This window comes from Hyla sarda, chromosome 6 (assembly GCF_029499605.1).
Source record: "Hyla sarda isolate aHylSar1 chromosome 6, aHylSar1.hap1, whole genome shotgun sequence".
Taxonomy (NCBI): domain Eukaryota; kingdom Metazoa; phylum Chordata; class Amphibia; order Anura; family Hylidae; genus Hyla; species Hyla sarda.
This window is the reverse complement of record NC_079194.1, coordinates 203,837,458-203,864,385: the sequence shown is the minus strand read 5'-3', so window position 1 is coordinate 203,864,385 and position 26,928 is coordinate 203,837,458. Positions and strand designations below refer to the sequence as shown.

The 26,928-nt window shown below is 43.4% G+C and overlaps 1 protein-coding gene across 1 annotated transcript in view; it reads right to left on the bottom strand.

Moving 5' to 3' along the window:
- The window catches only part of MMP2 (matrix metallopeptidase 2), a 73,815-nt gene that overhangs the window by 4,813 nt on the left and 42,074 nt on the right, over positions 1-26,928 (bottom strand). Inside the window, exons 6-10 of the mRNA XM_056526302.1 lie at positions 24,939-25,112; positions 14,705-14,878; positions 14,386-14,541; positions 14,100-14,253; positions 10,621-10,757 (exon numbers count right to left, since the gene is read on the bottom strand). Coding sequence (XP_056382277.1) covers positions 10,621-10,757; positions 14,100-14,253; positions 14,386-14,541; positions 14,705-14,878; positions 24,939-25,112 — 795 coding nt within the window. The remainder of the gene's footprint in view (positions 1-10,620; positions 10,758-14,099; positions 14,254-14,385; positions 14,542-14,704; positions 14,879-24,938; positions 25,113-26,928) is intronic.

Here is a 26,928-nt window from a genome sequence, read left to right as displayed (position 1 = left end):
TAAGATGGCGTCCTTTGCCAAGGCCCCCAATGAACTGGTTGATGCTCACAACGACTTTGACGACAAAATGAATGTAATGCAAGCTAAGCTCATATATTCAGGACAGAAATCGACAAAACAATGTTAAGTTTAGAGGCATCCCTGAAGCTGTTGCCGGATCGCAGCTTCTTACCTATGTAAAGCAATAGTGTTGCTCGCGAATATTCGCAATGCAAATTTTATTCGCGAATATCGCATATTCGTGAATATTCGCGAATATAGCACTATATATCCGCAATTACGAATATTCTTTTTTTTTTCTTTTTTTTCACAGTACACATCACAGTGATCATCCCTCTCTGCTTCCAGCTTGTGTGGTGTAAAGAAAGCTCTAATACTACTGTGTGAGACTGGTGTGCGAATTTTTGCATATGCTAATTTTCGCATATGCTAATTTTCGTTTATGCAGATTTTCGCATATGCAAACGCGAATATTACAAATATATCGAAATTTAGCGAATATATGAGGAATATTCGTCCATATATTTGCCAAATATCGCAAATTTGAATATGGCCTATGCCGCTCAACACTATAAAGCAAAACGATGCAATTGCTCCTTCCCGATTTGAGCCATATGAATACAGCATTGATCGAGCCCATAGGGTTCAGAAACCGAAGTCTCTGCCAGAGAATCTACCACGCGAGGTCATCGCAAGATTTACATTCTTCCACATGAAACATAAGCTCCTTAAGTACTTGCGAAAACACGCTTCCTTACCTCACCCTTATGATGAAGTAAAGTTGTTCTCTGACCTCTCAGCCGCAACACTGCAAGCTAGGCATACCTTCACTCATTTACTGGATTGCTCCGTGAACTGACTAACCCATGCAGATGGGGTTTTCCAACGAAGGGATGGAACTCCTTGAGAATTCGGGCTGCCTTGACGAGTCCCCTTCTCCTTTGCCCCATGAACTGCAGCATGGACCGCCGAAGACCTGTTACCTGGAATTGAACTGTTCTCATATCTAAGTACACTAATTCACATTTATTTTATTTATTTTTTCCTGTTTATATTCTTGCTTTTACTATTCTTATTCAATTTTGTTTTTTGTGACATCCTCGTCTGGTGCCTTTTGGCATCATTCAGGTTTTTAATTATCTGGGTACAGTGATATCAATATACTTGGTTGCACACGTAACCCTAAATCCTTTTACTTTTAAGCATAAGTATAGAGGTTGTTTCCCTTAATGTAAATGGACTTATTGGTTCATGCAAGAGGAACTTTATGTGGCGTGAGCTGGAACACAGGAAAGCCACTCTGGCTTGTATCCAGGAAACCCACTTGTCCTCACATAACACTCCAGCCTTGCATCACAGAAAGTTCCCTTCTATTTTTCATTCCACCTATGCTCAGAAAAAGAGAAGGGTTTCAATCGCAGTTAGCAATGATGTTGCTTTTTCCCTGGCCGAAGAAATTGTCGATCCACAAAGCAGGTTCATAATTCTTGTATGTACTATTGACGGATTGGAATATACCAATGTTAAAGGGGTATTCCAGGCAAAACCTTTTTTTTTTTATATCAACTGGCTCCGGAAAGTTAAACAGATTTGTAAATTACTTCTATCAAAAAATCTTAATCCTTCCAATAGTTATTAGCTTCTGAAGTTTTCTGTCTAACTGCTCAATGATGATGTCACATCCCGGGAGCTGTGCATGATGGGAGAATATCCCCATAGGAACTGTACAGCTCCCAGGACGTGAGTCATCAGAGAGCAGTTAGAAAGAAAACAACAACTCAACTTCAGAAGCTTATAACTATTTGAAGGATTAAGATTTTTTAATAGAGGTAATTTACAAATCTGTTTAACTTTCCGGAGCCAGTTGATATATTAAAAAAAGTTTTGGCCTGGAATACCCCTTGTATGCCCATGCCCCAAATAGAGGACAGGGGCGTTTTCTTAAAAAGGTCTTCAGAAAATTAGGAGACTACAGACAAAACAATGTTATCATTTGTGAGGACTTTAACACAGTCACAGATCCTACATTGGATCTCTCTCGGGGTGCAGCACCCCATCAATTTTACCTTTAATAAAAACTTTATTTCCTGACCACGACCTGTTTGACGCGTGGCAGCCCTGGGCAGGGGAAGAGAGACCGTATTGGGTAATGGTGTAACCTCTAGGTTGTTCAAAATAAATGGAGAGCAGGTTGAACTGGAACCAGATGTATTAAACTTTTTTTTATATATCAACTGGCTAGAGAAAGTTAAACAGATTTGTAAATTACTTCTATTAACCCCTTAAGGACCAGGCCATTTTACACCTTAGGACCAGAGCGTTTTTTGCACATCTGACCACTGTCACTTTAAACATTAATAACTCTGGAATGCTTTTACCTATCATTCTGATTCCGAGATTGTTTTTTCGTGACATATTCTACTTTATGTCATTGGTAAAATTTTGTCGATACTTGCATCGTTTCTTAGTGAAAAATTCCAAAATTTGATGAAAAAATTTAAAATTTTGCATTTTTCTAACTTTGAAGCTCTCTACTTGTAAGGAAAATGGATATTCCAAATCATTTTTTTTTATTCACATATACAATATGTTCACTTTATGTTTGCATCATAAAATGTACGTGTTTTTACTTTTGGAAGACACCAGAGGGCTTCAAAGTTCAGCAGCAATTTTCCAATTTTTCACAAAATTTCCAAAATCACAATTTTTCAGGGACCAGTTCAGGTTTGAAGTGGATTTGAAGGGTCTTCATATTAGAAATACCCCACAAATGATCCCATTATAAAAACTGTAGCCCCCAAAGTATTCAAAATGACATTCAGTCAGCATTTTAACCCTTTAGGTGTTTCACAGGAATAGCAGCAAAGTGAAGGAGAAAATTCACAATCTTCATTTTTTACACTCGCATGTTCTTGTAGACCCAATTTTTGAATTTTTACAAGGGGTAAAAGGAGAAAATTTATACTTATATTTGTAGCCCAATTTCTCTCGAGTAAGCACATACTTCATATGTCTATGTAAAGTGTTCGGCGGGCGCATTAGAGGGCACAGAAGCGAAGGAGCGACAAGGGGATTTTGGAGAGTACGTTTTTCTGAAATGGTTTTTGGGGGGCATGTTGCATTTAGGAAGCCCCTATGTTGCCAGAACAGGAAAAAAAAAACACATGGCATACCATTTTGGAAACTAGACCCCTTGAGGAACGTAACAAGGAATAAAGTGAGCCTTAATACCCCACAGGTGTTTCACGACTTTTGCATATGTAAAAAAATTGTAAAAAAAATGTCACTAAAATGTGTGTTTCCCCCCAAATTTCACATTTATGCAAGGGTTAATAGCAGAAAATACCCCCCCAAAATTAGTAACCCCATCTCTTCTGAGTATGGAGGTACCCCATAAGTTGACCTGAAGTGCACTATGGGCGAACTACAATGCTCAGAAGAGAAGGAGTCATATTTGGCTTTTTGAGAGCAAATTTTGCTCGGAGGCATGTCGCATTTAGGAAGCCCCTATGTCGCCAGGACAGCAAAATAACCCCCCATGGCATACCATTTTGGAAACTAGACCCCTTGAGGAACGTAACAAGGGGTACAGTGAGCATTTACCCCCCACTGTTGTCTGTCAGATCTTTGGAACAGTGGGCTGTGCAAAATTTTTTATTTGCACAGCCCACTGTTCCAAAGATCTGTCAGACACCAGTGGGGTGTAAATTCTCACTGCACCCCTCATTACATTCCGTGAGGGGTGTAGTTTCCAAAATGGGGTCACATGTTTTTTTTTTTGCGTTTGTCAAAACCGGTGTAACAATCAGCCACCCCTGTGCAAATCACCTCAAATGTACATGGCACACTCTCCATTCTGGGCCTTGTTGTGCGCCCCCAGAGCACTTTGCGCCCACATATGGGTATCTCCGTAGTCGGGAGAAATTGCATTACAAATTTTGGGGGGCTTTTTTCCCTTTTACCTCTTGTCAAAATGAAAAGTATGGGGCAACACCAGCATGTTAGTGTAAAAAATTTATTTTTTTACACTAACATGCTGGTGTAGACCCCAACTTCACCTTTTCATAAGGGGTGAAAGGAGAAAAAGCCCCACAAAATTTGTTAGGCAATTTCTCCCGAGTATGGCGATACCCCATATGTGACCCTAAACTGTTGCCTTGAAATACGACAGAGCTCCGAAGTGAGAGAGCGCCATGTGCATTTGAGGCCTGAATTAGGGATTTGCATAGGGGTATTCTATGCCAGTGATTCCCAAACAGGGTGCCTCCAGCTGTTGCAAAACTTCCAGCATGCCTGGACAGTCAACGGCTGTCCGGCAATACTGGGAGTTGTTGTTTTGCAACAGCTGGAGGCTCCATTTTGAAAACAGTGGCGTACCAGACGTTTTTCATTTTTATTGGGGAGGGGAGGGGGGCTGTGTATGGGTGTGTGTATATGTAGTGTTTTTTACTTTTTATTTTATTGTGTGTTAGTGTAGTGTAGTGTAGTGTTTTTAGGGTACAGTCACATGGGCGGGGGATTACAGCGAGTTTCCCGCTGCGAGTTTGAGCTGCCGCGCAAAATTTGCTGCATTGCAAACTTGCAGCCTGATACTCACTGTAAGCCCCCTACCCATGTGAATGTATCCTGTACATTCACAGGGGGGGGACCTCCAGCTGTTGCAAAACTACAACTCCCAGCATGCACAGTCTATCAGTGCATGCTGGTAGTTATAGTTTTGCAACAGCTGGAGGCACACGGGTTGGGAAACACTGAGTTAAGAAACAGACAATGTTTCCCAACCAGTGTGCCTCCTGTTGTTGCAAAACTACAACTCCCAGCATTCTCAGGCATGCTGGAAGTAGTAGTTCGGCAACATCTTTAGAGCCAGATGTTGCCGAACTACAACTCCCAGCATGCTTGGAGTTGTAGTTTTGCAACATCTGGAGGACTACAGTTTGCAGACCACTAATACAGTGGTTCCCAATCTGTGCCCTTCCAGATGTTGCAAAACTACAACTCCCAGTATGCCAAAACTGTCCAGGCATGCTGGGAGTTGTAGTTCCACAACATCTGAAGGGCCAGATGTTACAGAACTACAACTCCCAGCATGCCTGGACAGTAAGGGCATGCTGAGGATGTGTGGTTTTGCAACATCTGGAAGGGCACAGTTGTCTCCAAACTGTGGACCTCCAGATATTGCAAAACTAAAACTCCCAGCATGCCCAGACGCCAAGGGCTGTCTGGGCATGCTGGGAGTTGTAGTATACAGGGTCCCAATACAGCAATGCATGTCGCTTTACGGCGACGTGCATTGCTGTAAAGGGCCCGACCGCGGCTGAAGATCAACTCACCTGTCGCCGCTGCCGTCTTCATCGCCGGGATCCGGGTCTTCAGGGACGAGGTAAGTACTGGGGCCGGTCGCCAGCACTCCCCTGTCCCCCGCCGCGTCCTCCGGTCTTCCTCCCGTCCTCTCCAGACTTTCAGGGGCCGGGCAGGACGGGAGGAAGTAACCGCCCCCCCCCCTGCGAAGAATCACAGAGGATCGGAGGAGGTGGCAGGCTTGCCACCTCGCTCCTAGGCTCCAGCATGGTCCTGGCTGTCTGTGACAGCCGGGATCATGCAAAATTACCGGGCAGTCGGGTCCCAGAGACCCGATCAGCCTGGTATCGCCGCAGATCGCAAGGGCGATTTCCCTTGCGATTTGCGGCGATCGCCGACATGGGGGGCCTACATGGCCCCCCTCGGCGTTTGCCCTGGATGCCTGCTGAAGGATTTCAGCAGGCATCCAGTTCCGATCTCTGCCCGGCGAGCGGCAGGGACCGGAAAAGGCCATGACGTCGTGGGACGTCATTGGTCCTTAAGGCCCAGGGTGCCATGACGTCCCAGGTCCTTAAGAGGTTAAACAATCTTAAACTTTTCAGTACTTATGAGCTTCTGAAGTTAAGGTTGTTCTTTTCTGTCTAAGTGCTCTCTGATGACACGTGTCTCGGGAAATGCCCAGTTTAGAAGAGGTTTGCTATGGGGATTTGCTTCTAAACCTTCTAAGAGCAAAGCTCTTCTAAACTGGGCATTTCCCGAGACACGTGTCATCAGAGAGCACTTAGACAGAAAAGAACAGCCTTAACTTCAGAAGCTCATAAGTACTGAAAGGATTAAGCTTTTTTAATAGAAGTAATTTACAAATCTGTTTAACTTTCTGGAGCCAGTTGATATATAAAGAAAAACTTTTTTCCTGGATAACCCCTTTAAAGGGGTACTCTGGTGCTTAGACATCTTATCCCCTATCCAAAGGATAGGGGATAAGATGCCTGATTGCTGGAGTCCCGCCGCTGGGGACCCCCTGGTTCTTGCACGTGGCACCCCATTTGTAATCATTCCACGGAGCGTGTTCGCTCCTGGACTGATTACCGGCGACTACAGGGCGGGCGCCGCCCCCGCCCCCATGTGATGTCACGCTCCGCCCCTCAATGCAAGCCTATGGGAGGGGGCGTGATAGCTTTGGATAGGGGATAAGATGTCTAAGCACCGGAGTACCCCTTTAATGAATGAGATGGTATATTTATAATTTGTAAATTACCACACTGAGCCATAATCTCATCCAGAATGGGAATGCAAAAGGGATGACAAAAATTGCTATGAAGATTTATAAGGACAGGGATCTCAAAATATGGAAAGGAAAATATGGGAAGGTGAAACGGCAAACTTTTTTTTTTCTTTTCTTTTTTTTTCTTCTTTTTTTGGGTTTGAATAGTTGGGGTTGAGTGCGAAGATAAATAATACACGTAATTTAGAGTTAACCAAAAATTACATGATTCCCTAGGTCCATAATCGCAAAATATGACCTGTTGTGGTTAGGTACTTGGTTAAGGGGAGTTGTAATAACGTTTTAATGTGAAAGATTATATTTTTGCACTGAAATGTATGAGATGGTTATGTTGTACATTTTGTCTGCTCAATATAAATAAAATGGAAAAAAAATTACTGAATTCATACATTTTGAATAGTTTACTACAAGCATGAGGAGAGCACACTAATAGGTAGGAAAGAACAAGCAACGTATGGCAGGCACTAGCTTGTGGACCGTTCCGCAGCTCTGGAGTACCAGGGAGTTCAGAGTGAAGCCGATCTGCGGGGTGCAGAAAACTCACAGCAGAATCATAGAATCAACAACAGAAGAAAAGAACATCTGCACTCACCGCTCAGTATCGGCCGTCGCGTCCGGAGATCCGGGGTTACAGGCGCTATATGTAGCAGGAAGCGCTCAGAGACTATACCGGTATTCCACACAGACCAGACGAAGCACACTGTTGTGCGAAATACCGGTATAGTCTCTGAGCGCTTCCTGCTACATGCAGTGCCTGTAACCCCGGATCTCCGGACGCGACGGCCGATACTGAGCGGTGAGTGCAGATGTTCTTTTCTTCTGTTGTTGATTCATACATTTTGAGCCTCTCCATTATTGCAGAATGGTCATGTGATCACCAGTTTGACCACAAGTCCAGTACAGGCTATCCTGTGTAGACAAGAGATCCCTCTCTCCTGTGTGACTGACTTCCTGTGATGTAAATACCCATGTATCACTGCTGTGAGCTCTCAGACATCTACTTTCCCCCAACAATCTTTATCTGCATGTCCTCTCATTCATTCCTTTTTGCTAAATATACGTCTGCCTTATCTGTGGAGCTAGGTGTGAAATGAGGCAATAGATGAGTTCATACAATCATTAGCTGTAGAATTATTTCTTGTATCTTTCTGGAGATTGTCTTGTGTTTTCTATGAGATATAGCTGGACACGGATATCTCCCCACCATTAGCAGAGCCATATCAAAAGGGAAGACTGAATCAGGCTAACAGCCCATTCCATCAGCTAAAATAGGTATACACTAGACACTCACAAGAGCATCCAATAATAACTGCATATGCTGCACTACTGTATATAAGCAAAACAAATGTTATCAGTGATGAGGCCCAACAGGAAAAGATAAGGTTCTTCCAATATGTATTTTGTAGAGTGAACTGTTAGGATCGTGTCAATGAATCATACGTTGGTAATTTTGAAATCTATCTGACCTCATGGTCCATGTGGAAAACATTAAAAATCTAGTCATCCAGACTTGTGGTTTTGAGTAGTCCAAGAAACTCACGTTACTGAAATAAAATAACTCCACTCTACCACTGTTGTCTCCGCAAGGAACACACAGTACTGTAACAAATATGCAAATGAAAATTATTACAACATACCTAGTACTAAAAAAGGCAATTGTTGAACAAATGGGGACAACTAGATACAGTATGAATTTTGTCCAGATGTGTCTTAAAAGGAATATTTACCCAAATGTGCTTCATTCACATCCCAGTCAGAGGGTCATTGTACATACATGTAAGCCCCTATCATGCCTTTTTAGGGTCATAACCTTAGGGAGGAAAGTTTGCAGTTGCACCCAAGCTCTGGTGACTGATGGTGCACAAAAGACCACCTAGTGAGACACCAGCACTATAAATGGAATACCATGGTAAAGGTTCTAATCTTTTATATTAGAAAAAAAAACAATAAGTAACCTTTGCACCATTTTCCTAATATTGGAGGAGATTCTGGATTGGCTACTAATCTCATAATAATAATAATCTGAAATGTTAAGGCCGAAAAGGTCAAGTATTGACATATAGGGTTGCTACATCCAATGGGTGGCATCAAAGGGCAAACTTACTTTCTCTTGGAAAAGAGATATTTGCATACTTTTTCCTAGGAGAGAATTGCATGTCCTGTAAGATATCACACACCAATGTCCCCACAGTCTCATGGCAAAGGCCGAAAGGCAAGAACCCCAAAAATGCTGCTTACAGATGGGTAACTCTTCCTTTTGGAAATATTGACTTGTTGGAGGTGGGCTACAATGCAAACCATTTGTTTCTAACACCTCGGAAAAAATAGCCATGGCCTCAGACTTAATCTCATTTAACAGGTTTAGAGTATGGCAAAATCTTCAGTTCACTAAATATTTCTGCAGGAAGCAAGAGAAAAGTCATAGGAAAAGGTCAAAACCCACAACATGTATAAGTAGTCACCTCTGGTATTAGTATTGAGGTAATATCAAGTTAAACATTATTGGCACACGTCAACTTATCATATAGAAATAATTAACATGTGAAAACGTTGCTTGGGGTCATGGGCAAGAAGAGTGATCCAAGGTGCAAGATTGTTGGGAAAGTCCACACCTTCATCCAGTTGGGAACTTGTGGCTAGAGCAGAGGATTTACTAATGTTCCTCGATCCAATGCAAAATTTGTAACAGGCCTCCCACCTATCATGTGCCACTTACAGTACGGGAGTTATGCGGCAGAGATCCTTTAAGCACAACTGCCATTAATGTACCCTCTATAGCTAGAGCTGAAACTCAAAGTCCCTATGCAACATGATGGAGCTTGACCAATTTTGCATATAATGGTGCCAACATGGGAAAAGGTGAAAAAACATCAGTCTTCACAGACCATAACTGGTGAAAAAATCTATTAAATGTAAAAAATTTAATTAAATCCAGAGGACATACCATGAATATATGTAAATCAATACACTAAGAAGAGAAGAAAGGAGGGTCCGGCACTGCTACTATTTCGCCATTAACATAATCCAACATCAATATACTGCGTGTACTGCTAACAAGTAAATGCCAAACTGTGGATCAACATGGGTGGTGCTACACGCTGGCAAAACATGAGGAATCCTTACACAAAAAAAGAGAAAAGTTGCGGAGCAGCTCACCAGGTCCGATGTCTGTGTTTAAAGATGAAGCAACGTGGTCAGGCGACAGGAGGACGGGGAGGCTGTGATGTTACTGGGGGAATCAGGCATTGGGCCACAGCCGTATCGCACCGTTTGGTGCTTTGTCAGGCCCCTATATAGTGGTTAAAGATGAAGCATCGCGGTCAGGCAGCAGGAGGACGGGGAGGCTGTGATGTTACAGGGGGAATCAGAATTCGGGCCACAGCCGTATCGCACCGTTTGGTGCTTTGTCAGGCCCCTATATAGTGGTTAAAGATGAAGCATCGCGGTCAGGCAGCACGAGGACGGGGAGGCTGTGATGTTACGGGGGGAATCAGAATTCGGGCCACAGCCGTATCGCACCGTTTGGTCCTTTGTCAGGCCCCTATATAGTGGTTAAAGATGAAGCATCGCGGTCAGGCAGCAGGAGGACGGGGAGGCTGTGATGTTACGGGGGGAATCAGGCGTCGGGCCACAGCCGTATAGCACCGTTTAGTGCTTTATCAGGCCCCTATATAGTGGTTAAAGATGAAGCATCGCAGGCAGGCAGCAGGAGGACGGGGAGGGTGTGATGTTACGGGGGGAATCAGACGTCGGGCCACAGCCGTAACGCACCTTTTGGTGCTTTGTCAGGACCCTCCTGCTGCCTGACCGCGATGCTTCATCTTTAACCACAGACATCGGACCCGGTGAGCTTCTCCGCAACTTTTCTCTTTTTTGTGTAAGGAATATATGTAAATCCCTCACTTAGGCTGCAGGGTCCCATTTCCTCTACAAATCAGACACCGGATGCTTAGTAATCATAATGAAACTTGATCACATTGCAAATTCCCATATATTTATACATATACTCACAGACATGCACACACAAAATTTACCTGCAAAGAAAATTGTCTTCTCGTCGTGAGGATCTTCATAAACAGCATCAATTTTGTCAGGTAGTTCTGACCAGAAAGTAGCAATAAGCAGGGGACCTGAGGGCCTGCTCCTTCTGCCCACTGATCGCCATATAAACCTGGAGAAAGAGATATTGATTGAGAATTATTTTCATATATAAACTTTCATATGCTTATGTTTACATAACTCTTTAAAGGGGTACTCCGGTGAAAACCTTTTTTCTTTTAAATCAACTGGTGGCAGAAAGTTAAACATATTTCTAAATTACTTCTATTAAAAAAATCTTAATCCTTCCTGTACTTATTAGCTGCTGAATACTACAGAGGAAATTCTTTTCTTTTTGGAATGCTCTCTGATGACATCACGAGCACAGTTTTCTCTGCTGATGTTATTATAATAATAATGCTTTATTTATTGTTGTCCTTAGTGGGATTTGAACCCAAGTCCCCAGCACTGCAAGGCAGCAGTGCTAACCACTAAGCCAACATGCTGCTCTTAGCATACATCTGCAATGCATGGTTGCTAAAATGGACAGAGATGTCAGCAGAGAGCAAAGAAAGGAATTTCCTCTGTAGCATTCAGCAGCTAATAAGTACTGGAAGGATTAAGATTTTTTAATAGAAGTAATTTACAAATATGTTTAACTTTCTGCCACCAGTTGATTTAAAAGAAAAAAGGTTTTCACCGGAGTACCCCTTTAAGTCTATATTCTAGGTTACTTTATATACTATTTTTGAAGAGGATGTGATGTCTATAAAGTCCCTATAGAGACTATTCTATGTTGAATATCTCTGTAATTCAGCATGCAGTCAAGCATGCCACAGTTATTTGAACAGAGAGATACATCTGTCTGCCCCTGTATAAAATTTGGAGACACACAGACTATACTATGGATACTCTATTCTGAGTCTGTACCACAGTGCATAAGCCCTATCGAATGTCGCTGGAACATGTATGAAACATATTCTGTAAAATGACTAATGATAGATATCTTAAACTATACAGTGTTAAAGACATTTTATGTGTTCCCCTTTAAGTTGTAATTGCCTTGCTGTTGTGCCCCACATTTGCAGGTATACCGGTTGCCCTTCTGGGATACTGCACACAATGGAGCCACCAGACCTTGCTAGTGTCTGTCAGTGTCTCTGCCAATTTACCAGACGAGGTGAGATAATCTGCAGCGCAGACCCACACAAAATTTAAAGGGTACCTCTCATCAAATACAATTTTTATATATTTTAGATTAATGAATGTTGAATAACTTTCCAATAGCATGTTAATGAAAAATATGCTTCTTTCTATTGTATTTTTCCCGATCAGTCCTGTCAGCAAGCATTTCTGACTCATGCTGGAGTCCTTAACACTCAGAGCTGCCAGCCTGCTTTGTTCACAGCCAAACAGGCTGTGAACAAAGCAGGCTGGCAGCTCTGAGTGTTCTCCTTTGTGAACAAAGCAGACTGGCAGCTCGTAGTGTTTAGGACTCCAGCATGAGTCTGAAATGCTTGCTGCCAGGACTGGTAGGGAGACCCCTAGTGGTCATTTCTTCAAAGTGGAAAATTAAATAGAAAGAAGCATATTTTTTAATAACATGCAATTGTAAAGTTATTCTGCATACATTAATCTATAATATATCAAAAAAAAATTTTTGATGAGAGGTACCCTTTAACACTTCTGTACAAGCGCTGTTGCACTGCTACACTGAGTAAAGGCATAAAAGGCAGAGTTCAGTGCCAGTGTGTCTGCTGTCTGTGCACTGGGAAGCCAAGCCTGCATTAAGATAGGCTGGTGGTTTGGAGAGTGACAGAGAGCTTGTGTGAAGCTTAACAGCAAGAGCTAAGTAAAGCCACTGTGAGATATTAAACAGGGAGAACTGGGAGCACCCACTTTTAAATTAGCTGGGAATACATTTTAGGACCAGTGGGTGAGATGATGGAGTCAGACTGGTGCCAAAAAGTTAAACAGATTTGTAAATTACTTCTATTTAAAAATCTTAATCCTTCCAGTACTTATCAGCTGCTGTATACTACAGAGGAAGTTCCTTTCTTTTTGAATGTCTTTTATGTCTGACAACAGTGCTCTCTGCTGACACCTCTGTCCATTTGAGGAACTGTCCAGAGCAGGAGCAAATCCCCATAGAAAACCTCTCCGGCTCCGGACAGTTCCTGACATGGACAGAGGTGTCAGCAGAGAGCACTGTGGTCAGACATAAAAGAAATTCAAAAAGAAAATAACTTCCTGGGGGGGGGGGCATACAGCAGCTGATAAGTACTGGAAGGATTAAGATTTTTTAGTTGAAGTTTTCCACCGGAGTACCCCTTTAAAGGTTTTCCCATCTTGCAAAGTTTTCTGTGCAAATGAAATCACAGGCTGTAGTAGTCACATGTGTCACTACATTATCACTAGAAGGACCAGACCAGATCAGCTGTTTTCTACAGGACAAATCACACACAAATCTGCATGATTGCTTTAGATTTGCTGCTATGGATTTCCCCGAGGCTTTCTTCAGATTTGCTGGAAATATTTGGTACCAAACCTGGTACATGTGAACCTCCCATAGACTGCTTTTTTATGTGAGGTTTAACTGAAACAAAGTTACTGGGTTATAAATATGTATTTAGGTTTCATGAGTTCTGTTTATTCCTTATAAATATACCATGCAATATGTATCTAAGTAATTACAAAGAAAATAAATATTTAAAGGGGTTCTCCACTGCCCTGTCTTCCAGAGCTCTGCTCGCAGAGTCTGGAAGTTTATTACTCCGGACGCTGTGTGCGGGCTTCCGTGTTCGAGGCCGCCCCCTCGTGACGTCACGCCCGCCCCCTCGTGACGTCACGCCCGCCCCCTCAACGAAAGTCTTCCCATAGACTTTCATTTAGGGGGCGGGCGTGACGTCACGAGAGGGCAGCCTCGAACACGGAAGCCCGCACACAGCGTCAGGAGTAATGAACTTCCGGACGCTGCGATCGGAGCTCCGGAAGACAGGGCAGTGGAGAACCCCTTTAAGAAGAGTTAGGTCCTGTGCAATCTTGCATAATGGATTCCGTTGATAAAGGAAGTTATTATATTATACCATCATATTATGGGTCTGAACCAGAGGTGTAGCTTGTAGCTTCGGGGCCTTGATGCAAAATCTGCAACAGGGCCCCCTATGGCGATTATTGTACAGCTCTCTTATGGGGAAGATGTGCTTTGTGGCCCCCTTAGGCACCAGGGCTGCGGTGTGACTGCTACCTCTGCTACTTCTATAGCTATAGCCCTGGTCTGAACAGGGATTGACTGTCCCCACTGACTTATGATAGGGTCTGTTTGGGATCCATTGACTCCATGTTCTACTTCTTTTGAAATCAAAGCTGATTGAACCCCAAATAGAACCCTCAACAAAATGCCTTAGTGCAGGTGTGAACATAGCCTTACACAGAAAACCACTTAAAAACCAACAGCCACTTTCTTATTACTTACCTATCTTTGAAGAAGAATATCTCTCCTCTGATTTGTGAAATGCCATCAAATACAATGTCTTTGCTACATAGCTCTGGAGTAACGGGGCCCAATGTGGGGGAAGGTCCGGGTCCAGGTCCAGGTCCAGGTCCAGGTTTGCTCTCAGATCCCCTGCCTGGAAAAGATAGGTATCACTTATGAAGGCAACAGATAAACTGTAGAAGTGTACAGTAGTATACAGCACACAAATGACTGGGGCTGGATTCTTAGTTCTTACAAGTTTAAACTCCGAAGTAGATTAACTCACCATAAAGTTCCTGGATTCCACTGACATCGTCTTGTGAAAGTCGAAAGTTCTTGACATAAGTGTATATTGGAGCCATTAGGGCACCCGGGTCATCAGAATGTTCAAGTCCAAGAGCATGTCCAAACTCATGGGCAGCAACAAGAAAGAGGCTATAACCTGAGAAAGGACATATATAAGATTGTTATTGATAGAAAAGAAACAACGAGGAGAGTAAGGAGTTCCTCTAAATCAGAGGCATACTCCTCTATAAAAAATTATATAACTAAATTAATGATTTACTTATATTTGCTTTATTATACTGTCCTTTTCACTTGTGTACCTTGATCGGGACAGAAGCCCCATTTGCGGTCATCGTCATAACTGCTGCTGCTGGCGCACCATAGTTTGCCATCACTTCTTCCAGCACTGGTGCATGAATTATACTTATTGCCAAGGAAAGTAAAAGGAAAGACACATGGGGAGCCTTCTGCATTTCCTCCAACTGTGGACAGTGCTAAAAAAAATAATAATCCAACAAAAGACGTCATTCAAAGTTATATAGGAGCCCCATAGTTTGCACAATAATGGACAATGTAACAGATGTTCATGGTCTACAAGTAGCACCTCAGTAATCTAAAAACTCTCTGGATATCAGTGTTACATACTAGTAATGTTTTCCCCTGGTTTTCTTTCAAACCTAATGACCACTATCTACCTAATGTGTTCAATACTGAGGAGAAAACAGTCCTAGTGAACTGGCCAAAAAAAGAGGCATTTTTTGTCTTTTAAGTGTGGAACATATTTATTGGGGGGGGGACTCCTTTGTATACCCCCAATGTATGATGGATTAAAAGCACCATCTCATTGGTTAAAGAGATTTTCTTATCAGCAGGGAGGGCTCTTTCTCTGTGACTGACATTTCAGACACACTGACTGTGTGCAAGCTACTAGCACTTTGTATGACTCACTGACACAATGTAGTTGCAAACTAGCAGATGAGCCTGTGTGTCTGAAGTGTCAGTAATGATGTTTACATAAAAATAAGGTTTCTGACAGAGATGGGACTACCTCTTTAAGTGGGTATGCCTGCTGCACTGACATCTAAAGGTTAGTGTGCCAATTGAAACACTGTGGATTTTATGAAATAATTTTATATTGATAGTTGTACGATCTGAAAAAATAGCAACAAAAAGATTCTTGAATATAATATATATATATATATATATATATATATATATATATATATATATTCCTTAACCAAAATAAAAGCAGAATAATCTTTTAACCCCACTTAGTAGTAAAAGTTTAAATAAATTAGGTAAGAAAACACAGCATTGGCAAGTTACACAGCAGCTTTGTTTCTATTAAAGGGGTAGTCCAGTGGTGAAAAACTTATCCCCTATCCTAAGGATAGGGGATAAGTTTGAGATCGCGGGGGGTCCGACCGCTGGGGCCCCCTGCGATCTCTCTGTACGGGGCCCCGGCTCTCCGCCGAGATAGCGGGTGTCGACCCCCGCACGAGGCGGCGGCCGACACGCCCCCTCAATACATCTCAATGGCAGAGCCGGAGATTGCCGAAGGCAGCGCTTCGGCTCTGCCATAGAGTTGTATTGAGGGGGCGTGTCGGCCGCCGCCTCGTGCGGAGGTCGACACGCCCCCTTCCAGCGGGCTGTCGGGGCTCCGTACAGGAGATCGCGGGGGGCCCCAGGGGTCGGACCCCCCGCGATCTGCAACTTATCCCCCATCCTTAGGATAGGGGATAAGTTGCTCACCACTGAATCACCACTGGACTACTCCTTTAACTGACAAAGTAAGATTGGGTTGACCTCCCAAGAAATCCTCACAGTGGCTCTCTGTTTGCATTCTCAGCCAGCTTAGCCCAAAATGCCCTATGTTACTGGCTGTGCAGACTGTGCTTTCCGGCAAGACACACTGAGTCATCCTTTTGCCTTTCCTTGCTCTCTATGAACAGTATAATGAATTTACTTATTTCATCAGTTAACAACCCAGCAAGAGATAATAAGTCCATGAAAAAACCTTTATGACCCCTAGATTTGTCACCAGTGGGCAAAATTAGCTTAAAGAGAAGCCAGAAGCTGCCTGAGATACACACTTTTAATACGGTACCTATTCAACCTGGAGGAGCAAGCCAACAAAAACAAAAGTGCGGATTTTCTTCATAAACAGTTGCTTCTGTTAAATCCAATCAGTCATTTCAGTTTGGCCAGAAAACAGTGAAATGTTTGAGGAACAACATGGCTTTGTGGTGGCCCAGTACGGGATGGTGTTTCCCCGTACCTTCCCTGCCCTGTCAGGCAGTGTCCCCGGGGCCCCCTGCAGTTGTTCCCCTCATGTAAATAGGTTATGTATTATATTGTGTATTGTACCTTTAATAAATGTACCATGAGATTGTTACCCAGGAGGAACTAGTGGCAAGCTGACCCCAAAGGTGACCTATGGGCTCCCTGCTAGAGTCCCCCATATAAGTCCTGGGAGGAGCTAGCCCCTCGCTCTTTTTGCTCCAAGTCTTTGCTAAGGTCAGTCGTGCCTATAGTGGGTGTCCAGAGCAGTGGAGGCCTCAAGTCAAGTTCAGCAGCCACAAGTCCAGTCCTGCAGCCTCAAGTCAAGTGCAAGTAAGCTGAAGTCACTGTCCTGTCAGTCAAGTGAAGTCTTCTGTCTACTCAGCGTGGCCTGCACTAATTTCCTCTGTCTACTACAAGTCCAAGCATACCTGCAAGGTCTCTGTGTCATTAGTCACCTCCTTGGGCCCTGGCTGTACTGCATAGACTGTAACAACTGTCTACCCTCAGTAAAGCTACCATTGTCCGTAACTTGGCATCAGTGTCTTCATTGCCCCCGTGCCTAGCCCAGGATCCAGCGGTATACCTTCGGGTGGTTAAGGCTAAACCACGCCCTGGTATCACAAACACAAGCGGTTAATACCATCAAACCCTAGGGTAACAACATCTGCCCTGCATCTCGCACCAGTGCCGCCATACCACAACGTTTGGCGTCACGAACAGGATACAGATGTGTGACTTATGCCACAAGTCCTCCCCCCTAGTCTGAACTGTGTCCAGTATTGTATGCAAGAAAATCGCGTGCCAATGCGAGTAAAATTCGTGCCAGAAAGTGTACGGGACTTTGTCTGTAGAAAGTGTTTTACCTGAGGCGCTTGTGAAATAGAGGGAGAGGTGAAGAAAAGACATCTGTTATTGAGGAAAACTCTTAAGTCGTGAAAATTATGTGCAAAATTCGTAATGAAGCAATGTTACGTGTCAAGATGTCTGCTGTCATACCTGAAAGGGTTAATCTGTTGGAAGAAAAAGCCGCAAAAGGATCCCGCCATTGCCTGCGTCCCACCCCCAGGCGTTGAAGTCAAGTCGCAGTTCCTAGTCCCAAGTGGAACTTGAAAGGTCCGCACCCTTGTTGCTAGGAGGGGAGGAAGAAGAGGATGCACCGCTGAGCCACTTCCGGTCCCAGGTCCTGCTGATGATGAAGTTCCGGAGACTGGTATAAGAAGCGGAGCGGAGCTTGACCTCTTCAGTCTTGCGGAAGTTCCTGGTGAGAGCAAGAAGATGGCGGATGCACAGCAGACTACCCAAGCAGAGAGTCCTAAGATGGCGTCGGAGACCTGGAGAGTCTCCGCAGCTGTGGCACACATGTTCCAGGAGTTAGCGGACCGTCGTCAGAAGATCTCCCTCGGGGCCAAGGAGGCCTGCTATGAAGTCACGCTGCCCGAGCACGGAGGAGACTGGCCTGCAACCCTGTCGGAAGGAAGGCCGAAGTCTTCAAGAGAGCCGTTGCAGCTGAGGTTGTGACCCCACCACCGGACCTGGGGATCCTGGGCGGAGATCTACACAGAGGAGTCGTGAGTGAGTACCTTGGCCGAGGCTGCGATTTCTACCCCTCCCTCTACCCCCAGTCCAGAGCCAGTGCCCCAGGTCCAGCAGCCCACAGCATGGCCGCAGTCACCACCGCTACCCAAGTGGTTATTCGGCGATGAGCCAGTAATAGTCCAGTTCATGAGGGACCATCTCCTACCCCTACCAGGGAAGTTCCCTCCTCCCATCCTAGTACCCCAGGTCGAAAAGGCCAAACAGGAGGCCAAAGTGGCTGCTATAATGGAAGAGTTAAGGGCGCAGAGGAGAAGGGAATATGGCCCTAAAGTTATGCCGTATAAAATATGACAAGTCCAGCAACAGGACACCAAGAGCCTTGAGGCCTTATATATCAGAAGGCTAGAACAACCCCGAGAGGGAGAGCCACCCCTAGAATGGCAAAAAGCTACAGTTGTCAAGTTTGACAGAGTGAGGGGGTATGGCACATTAATGGACTGCCATCATGTTGGTACTCTTCTGGTAAACAGGAGACCGGTGAAGAGAGACTACCTCCCTCCTCCTTTACACTCCATAGAGAGCGGGGAGATTGTAGAATACACCCCTGTACAGAGCCTGTGAGGGGAATGGGCAGCAGCTGTCACCCAGCCCAAGAATCCTATGCAAATCCCCTTCACCTATTTCCCCTCTGAAAATGGGACTGCCACCAAGTGTCAAGGGGAAGGTCATGCAAGAGGAATGGTATACTGAGTCACCTGCTATTGACCCTAGATATCTGCATCGAGGGTCTTCCACAGATGTGTCCAGGCCTACTCCTGTGGTCGAGTTGTGAGACTAACTGTGTTCAGAAATCTTTGTTGTTTTAGGTTTTTCAACGTTTAAGGAAAGTGCCTGACAGACTTGTCAAGAAGTTTACTTGAACCCCCTGCGTAAGTGTTCCTGCCCGGCTTTTAGCCATGACCTTTTACTGAGAACTCCAAAATGTACCTGAACTGTAGAGCGGTGGAATGAAAGTCTTTACATATCATCAAAGAAATATATTTTTTCTATATTTTCTGCACAAGTAAAAAAAAAAAAATAATAATAATAATTTTTTTTAAATGGTGGTATACTATAATGAAATGTGTATTATATGTTTGTACAGAAATGGCTAAAGTGTACAGTGTCCTTATTCAGGTCAACCCAAAGACAACTCCCAGAGAGGTACAAAGATTAACTCTTGTTAAAATAAATAAAAGTTATGCACATACATAGTCCAGTATAGTCAGTACACTATTACTAAATCAGTCTAGTGTAATGTCCATGTCTAGATTAGGACTGTAGCCTTGTATATTTTCCAGTCCACCCATGTCTATAGCGAGTATGTCTACTGTTTTCTCCTGTCCCAGTGTGCAGGATACTTGGCTGGCCAGAAGGTATTCCTGATAGCTCTACAACTAATGTGCAGTGACAGAGGTAACCAAATGTAAATGTAACATTATGTTTAAAGTCTATGTATAGAGTTCTGGGGGGAAGTGTGTCAAACCAAGGGACCCCAGTATCCAAGCCCAATCCGACATGTCTTGTAAAGTTGTTATGCATATTCTCGATGGAGAAGTATCGAGGAGAGAATTACAAGGTCAAAAATCTCCACACCCGTTTAGAGCATGTATGGACATTAACCCCTTAACCACGAGCGCCGAAAATGTACGGCGCTGCTAAGTGTCACTTCGTTCACAGCGCCGTACATTTATGGTGCTGAGTTCCGTGATCACAGTGTCTCCGGACGTGGTGATCAGGCCGGGATAACTGCTGTTATCTAACAGCAGCCATCCTGGCATATCGCCCAGGCAGGGAGTAAAAACAGCTTCACCCCCTGTACTGTCTGGGTCATCTGCCTGACCCAGACAGTACTTTAGGGTGCTGCTTCCTCACCCCAGTTTTTTAGTACTCCCCCCCCCCCCCATGCCACCAGCAACTGTTTGGTGCTGCGTGGCCGGACCGTGATTGTTAATCAGTAATCTTCTTTTACTGGTCAGCTTTTTTTGTAGGTGTAGGTTTTTTTGGATCTTTTTTTGGGGGGGCATCTTGCCGGGGCTGATCAGCAATCAGCGTTTTTTTTTTTACTGTTACTGTAAAAAATCACAACACTACACTACACTGTGAAATAAAGTTCAATAAAAAAAAACACATACACCCCCTCAGACACCTACATTCCCCCCCCCCCCCCCCCCCATGTCTCAGAGGGTTTATTCGATGGAGGAGGCATACGCCTTTGCCTCCTCCGACACCGAATCCTTGAGTGATGGAGAAGACGAAGACCCCTCTTCACTTATTTCTTCGTCTTCCCCCTCATAATCCAGTGATGATGAGCCAACTAGAAGGCGGCGCCGCAGGGCAATGCCAATAGAGGCACCACAAACTAGCGTCCCTCTTCCCAGTACCAGTTTCCTTGTCCCCCATACTAGTGACCCTGTCCCCCTTATAGATGACCCCATCTGGACCCCAGTTCTGGAAAATTATGAGCCACGGATTCCTGGGTTTGTGGCACACCCAGGAATCCAAATTGACACCACAGGCCTCCCTGAAATAGACTTTTTAAAGTTTTTTTTCAGTGAGGACTTTGTCAATTTGATGGTGGCGCAAACTAATCTTTACGCCCAACAATTTTTGACCCAGAACCCTGACTGTTTTTTGGCTAGGCCCGAGAGATGGACCCCCATCAATGCAGCCGGGATGAGGACATTTTGAGGCCTTGTTCTGCATATGGGCCTAGTCAAAAAACCAAGCATTCGGCAATACTGGAGTAGGGATGTTTTTTACAACACCCCACTTTACCATATGGCAATGAAAAGAGATCGCTTTGAAGCTATCCAGCAATGTTTGCATTATGCAGATAATGCAACATGTCTACCTAGAGATGATTGAGCCTATGACCGCCTGTTCAAAATACAACCGGTCATAGATCATTTTACCACTAAATTTGCAGAGGCCTATGTCCCCCAAAAATATATTGCCATTGACGAGTCCCTTATTAGTTTGAAAGGAAGGCTCCATTTCCGCCAATACATTCCCAGTAAAAGGGCAAGGTATGGCGTGAAAGTATACAAGCTCCGTGAGAGTACCTCAGGGTACACTTACAGATTTAGAGTGTACGAAGGGAAGGATTCCCGCATTGAACCCCCAGAATGCCCCCCCATCCTGGCAGTTAGCGGGAAAATTGTGTGGGAACTGATGTACCCACTGCTGGATAAAGGTTACCACTTGTATGTGGATAACTTTTATACAAGAATCCCTCTCTTCAAGTCCCTTTCCGCCAGAGCCACTGTTGCTTGGGGCACTGTGCAGAAAAATCAGAGAGGCCTTCCAAAACATCCTATAAAAAAGCCAACCCCTAGGGGTGAAAGTAGGGCCCTTACTAGTGACAATATGTTGCTGGTCAGGTATAAGGACAAGAGGGATGTCCTTACGCTGAACACCATTCACGGTAATGGCAGCACCCCTGTCACTGTATGAGGTACCGCAACACCGGTGCTCAAACCTGATTGTATTCTGGGCTACAATCAGTATATGGGAGGAGTTGATCTCTCTGATCAAGTCCTCAGACCATATAGCGCCATGCGCAAAACCATAAGATGGTACAAAAAAGTAGCGGTGTACATGCTCCAGATGGCATTGTACAACGCTTTTGTACTATTTTAAAGAACTGGCAACACAGGAACATTCCTTCAGTTCCAGGAGGTGGTGATCAAGGCCCTGATTTTTGGCAACCAGGAAGGAGCGGGCACAAGTACCTCTGGAACTGAAGGCCCCCGTATTGTAGCTGGGCAACATTTTCCAGGAGAGGTCCCCCACACTGGAAAGAAGGGACGGTCCCAAAGAAGATGCAGAGTCTGTTTTAAAAAAGGGATAAGAAAGGACACCATTTTCCAGTGTGATACCTATCCTGAAAAACCAGGCCTCTGCATCAAAGAATGCTTCAAGGTGTACCATACACATCTTTGGAGAATTAAATTGACAATTTACCCCATTTTTATCTTTCCTCAAATTAACTGTACATTGCACACGAGCCATGCGGCGTTGTACAATGCGTTTGTTCTTTTCCAATGTGTTGGTGACGTTGTACATGAGTTTGGACATTGGCTATATACAGCACTTTTCAGATGCATTGGCAATACAGGGACATTCCAGTCCCTGGTTGTAATAATCCCCAAAAAGTCCAAAGAACATTGATCCAGGGATTCATTCAGAGTTTTTGGATTCAGGAAGGAGTTTTTCCCCCTAGTATGGGGCAAATTGGCATCCACCTCAATGTTTTTTTTTGCCTTCCTCTGGATCAACACAGTAGGGCAGTGTTTCCCAACCAGGCTGCCTCCAGTTGTTGCAAATCTACAACTCCCAGCATGCTGGGAGTCACAGTTTTGCAACATCTGGAGGTACCCAGATTGGAAAGCACTGCAGTAGGGGAAGATTTACTAACTGTGGTGTTTTGGTATACCGCATGTAAGTAAAACTCTGCAACTATCAGCCGCCCCTATGCAAATCACTAATTTAGGCCTCAAATGTGCATGGCGCTCTCTCACTCCTGAGCCCTGTTGTATTTGCCTGGCAACAGTTTAGGGCCACATATGGGGTATTTCTATACTCGGGAGAAATTGTTTCCAATTTGGGGGGGCTTTTTCTACTTTTACCTCTTGTGAAAAAAATTGTGGGCTACACCAGCATATTAGTGTAAATAAAAATACATTTTCTATACTAACATGTTGGTGTAGCCCCATACTTTTAATTTTCACAAGAGGTAGAAGGAGTAAAAGACCCCCAAAAATTGTAATGTAAAAATACCCCATATGTGAGCGTAAAGTGCTCTGCGGGTGCATAACATGGCTCAGGAGTTAGAGAGCACCTGAGGCCTAAATTGGTGATTTGCACAGGGGTGGCCAATAGTTGCAGCATTTCAGACATAAACCCAAAAGAAAAACCACTAACAGGTGACCCCATTTTGGAAACTACACCCCTCAAGGAATTTAACAGAGGGACAGTGAGCATTTACACCCCACAGGTGTCTGAAAGATTTTTGGAACAGTGGTCTGTGAAATGAAAAATTTAAAATTTTCATATGCACAGCCCACTGTTCCAAAGATCTGTCAAACGCCAGTGGGGTGTAAATGGTCACTGCACCCCTTGTTACATTCCTTGAGGGGGGTAGTTTCCAAAATGCGGTCACATGTGGGGGGGTCCACTGTTCTGGCACCACATGGGCTTTGAGAACGCACATGGCTCCCCAACTTCAATTACAGCCAAATTCTCTCTCCAAATACCCAATATTGCTCCTTCTATTATGAGCCCTGTTGTGCGCCCGCAGAGCAATTTACGTCCACATATGTGGTGTGTCCATACTCCTCTACATATTTGTAACCCAATTTCTTCCATTACCCCTTGTGAAAATAGAAAAATTGGGGTAACACTAGCATTTGAGTGCAAAAAATCAAATTTTTCATTTTTAGGGCCAACTGTTCCAAACACTTGTGAGGTGTAAATACTCACTGTACCCCATGTTACATTCCTTGAGTGGTGTAGTTTCCAAAATGGTGTCAGATGTGTGGGGTTCTGCTGTTCTGGCACTATGGGGGCTTTGTAAACACACATGGCCCCCAACTTGGCCCCCAACTTGGCCCTCAACTTCAATTCCAGACAAATTTGGCACTCCTTCTCTTCTGAGCCCTGTAGTGCACCAGCAGAGCACTTTATATCAACATATGGGGTATTGGCTTACTTGGGAAAAGTTGGACTACAAGTTTTTGGGGGGCTTTTTTCCTATTAGCCTTTGAGAAAATGAAAAATTTGGGGTAACTGTAGCATTTCAGTGAAAAAAATAAATGTTTTCATTTTCAAGTCCAACTTTAGTAAAAACTCATCAAACACCTGTACCCCTTGTTACGTTCCTTGAGGGGTTTAGTTTCCCAAATGGTGTGCCATGTGTTTTTTTTTCTTCTGTTCTGGCACCTTGGGGGCTTTCTAAATGCGACATGCCCCCCAAAAACCTTTTCAGCAAAATTCTCTCTCCAAAAGACCAATGGCGCTCCTTTTCTTCTGAGCCCTCTAGTGTGCTCACAGAAATTTTCATGAAAAATTGGAAAATTGATGCTAAACTTTGAAGCCCTCAAATGTCTTCAAAAAGTAAAAACATGTCAACTTGATGATGAAAACATAAAGTAGACATATTGAATATGTGAATCAACATGTAGTTTATTTGGTATATCAGTTTTCCAAATTTACATGAAATTTTCATGAAATTTAGAAATTTTTCACAAAGAAATGATGCAAGTATGGGTGAAAATTACCACAAACATAAAGCAGAATTTGTCATGAAAAAAATTATCTCAGAATCTGTATGATAAGTAAAAGCATCCCAGAGCTATTAATGCTTAAAGTGACAGTGGTCAGATTTGCAAAAAATGGCTGCGTCCTTAAGGTCAAAATAGGCTTCTTCCTTAAGGGGTTAACCATGCCACATGGACTCATTGCCGTTCCTCATCAAACCTGGAAAAACATTGGGTAGAAATGCTCCAGGAACTGTCATTGGACATGACATGACTGTGGACATGTAAACTAAACTCTGGTTGCTGTAGCCCTGGGCCCAGGACGTATAACATGATATGTACAATATAAATAATTCAATAAGTTCCATGTGTTAAAAGGAGGACATCAACTGTTATATTCATGTTTCCATGCAAGACTTTTTTTTTAATTGCATACCAGTTTCTGGACAGAATCCATAAGATTTATCCTGGTCATAGTCTTCTGTTGTTGCACACCACCTGTAACCATCCGTCCTTCCCTCGGTTGTACAGCTGTCATAGCTTTTACCTTGAAACTTAAAAGGAAACTTGCAAGGTTTTCCGTCTGCATTTCCGGCTAAAGTGAATAATACTGTAGGGGGAAAAAAGCAAGAATTAGCTGCTGGTTGTATGACATATGCATCTAAGTAAAAATTAAAAGACTAGAAGGAGGTATGACTGTAGGATCAGACTACACAGGGTAGTCTGTTGCCATGGAGATATGTAGGTCTGCATAGGAGCCATAGGCACAAAACAGTACATTTTAATTCAGAATATTTGTAAAGTTGCTTTAGGATTTATGTTGGATGGTGGACGTATCCTTATATCCAGGTTAGAACCTTTATAAACTCATGACTGCCTGAATTTTAGTTATTAGCTAGTCATTCATGCTGTTTTCTGCTTTGCAATGAAATGTCATGCCCGGTCAATCAGAAGTGTAGTAAGTATCCCACAGAGAAACATGAGTTATTTGTTGGCACTTAAAGTTGGATTATTTCCATTAGCAGCTGTGGGTGACCAAAGCGTTTTCAAGAAATCTTTAATTTATAGAAAAGGGCACATTTATTTTCTTCTTGGAAAGTGTGATGAATCCCTACCACAGTATTTCTTTGCACTACCGTACTCTCAGTCTCTCACTGTACAGAAAGCTTTAGAACAGCCATAGTCACATGGAGCCACTGTGCAGGGAAAGATTGTATAGTGTTTAAAGGGAATCCGTCAGTCTGGACTGCAGGCATCATGTAATATAGTAGGAGGAGCGGAGCAGATTGATATATATATATATATATATATATATATATATATATATAGTGGCAAAAGTTCCAGGACAACTTGTCATCTATTCATGTAAATGTCTGCTCATTTCAGGCTAAGTAGTCATGTAGGCGGTGCTTCTGAGAGACTGTATTAGTGTGCAGATAAAGAGAGCTCTTAGGCACTAAGTAATACTACCCACTTTACTACGATCCTACTTCATGATTGACAGTTCTCTCTACATGTACACTTATAAACAATGGATAGTTGTGAGTCCCTGAGAAGGACTGCTCACGTGACTACTTAGCCTAGGATAAGCCAAGATATACATGGGTAAATGGCAAGCTATATATCAATCTGGAGGGATATATGCAGGCACATGACGTTGCATCATAGGTAAAGCAATATGTATCAAATCCAAAGCCACCATGTAACCCAAGCCTCACATTGTGTGTGAATCCGGTCAAATTAAATCATACACTATATAACACACTATAACACACTAATACACAAATATAACATACCAGGGAATTTTTACTTGCACATATTATGGCACAAACTAAAAATGTATTATGGCGCATACCAAAAATGTATTATGTGTTTCAGACAATTTTTATACCTTCTTTGGCAGTTTGAAAAAAATTGTCGTGGAAAAGAGGCCTACCTATAACAAATTGTATTCCAGATATAGTGCCACGGTATTCATGGTACTTGGATTCACAGCTACTGCCAAAAGGATGGCACCATGCTTGGTAAAAAATTAAGTCATTTAATCAGCAGTGGTACCAGGGGTTGGACCTCAACTAATCAGATATTAATGCCATCTATTGCAGATATTAATAGGCCATCTATTACAGTGCTGGGCAAACCCTTTACAGGGGCTGTATGGGATTTGACATACATTAGAGTTCAAAGTAACCACAGGAAAACACAATATTGTCTGTCCCAAAATCTTAGTGACATCTGGCCCTAGGTATGTCAATTATCAAAGACATCCAGCAACAAAAAATACCAATGAGGCCCAATAAGATAAAACTTAACTTTTACTGCTACATTAAAATATTACAAAAATACACCATATCACATTTACAGTAAATGGGAATACATTACATTAAATAGCAAATAGTATGTAATAATAATAGCAATGGATGTAA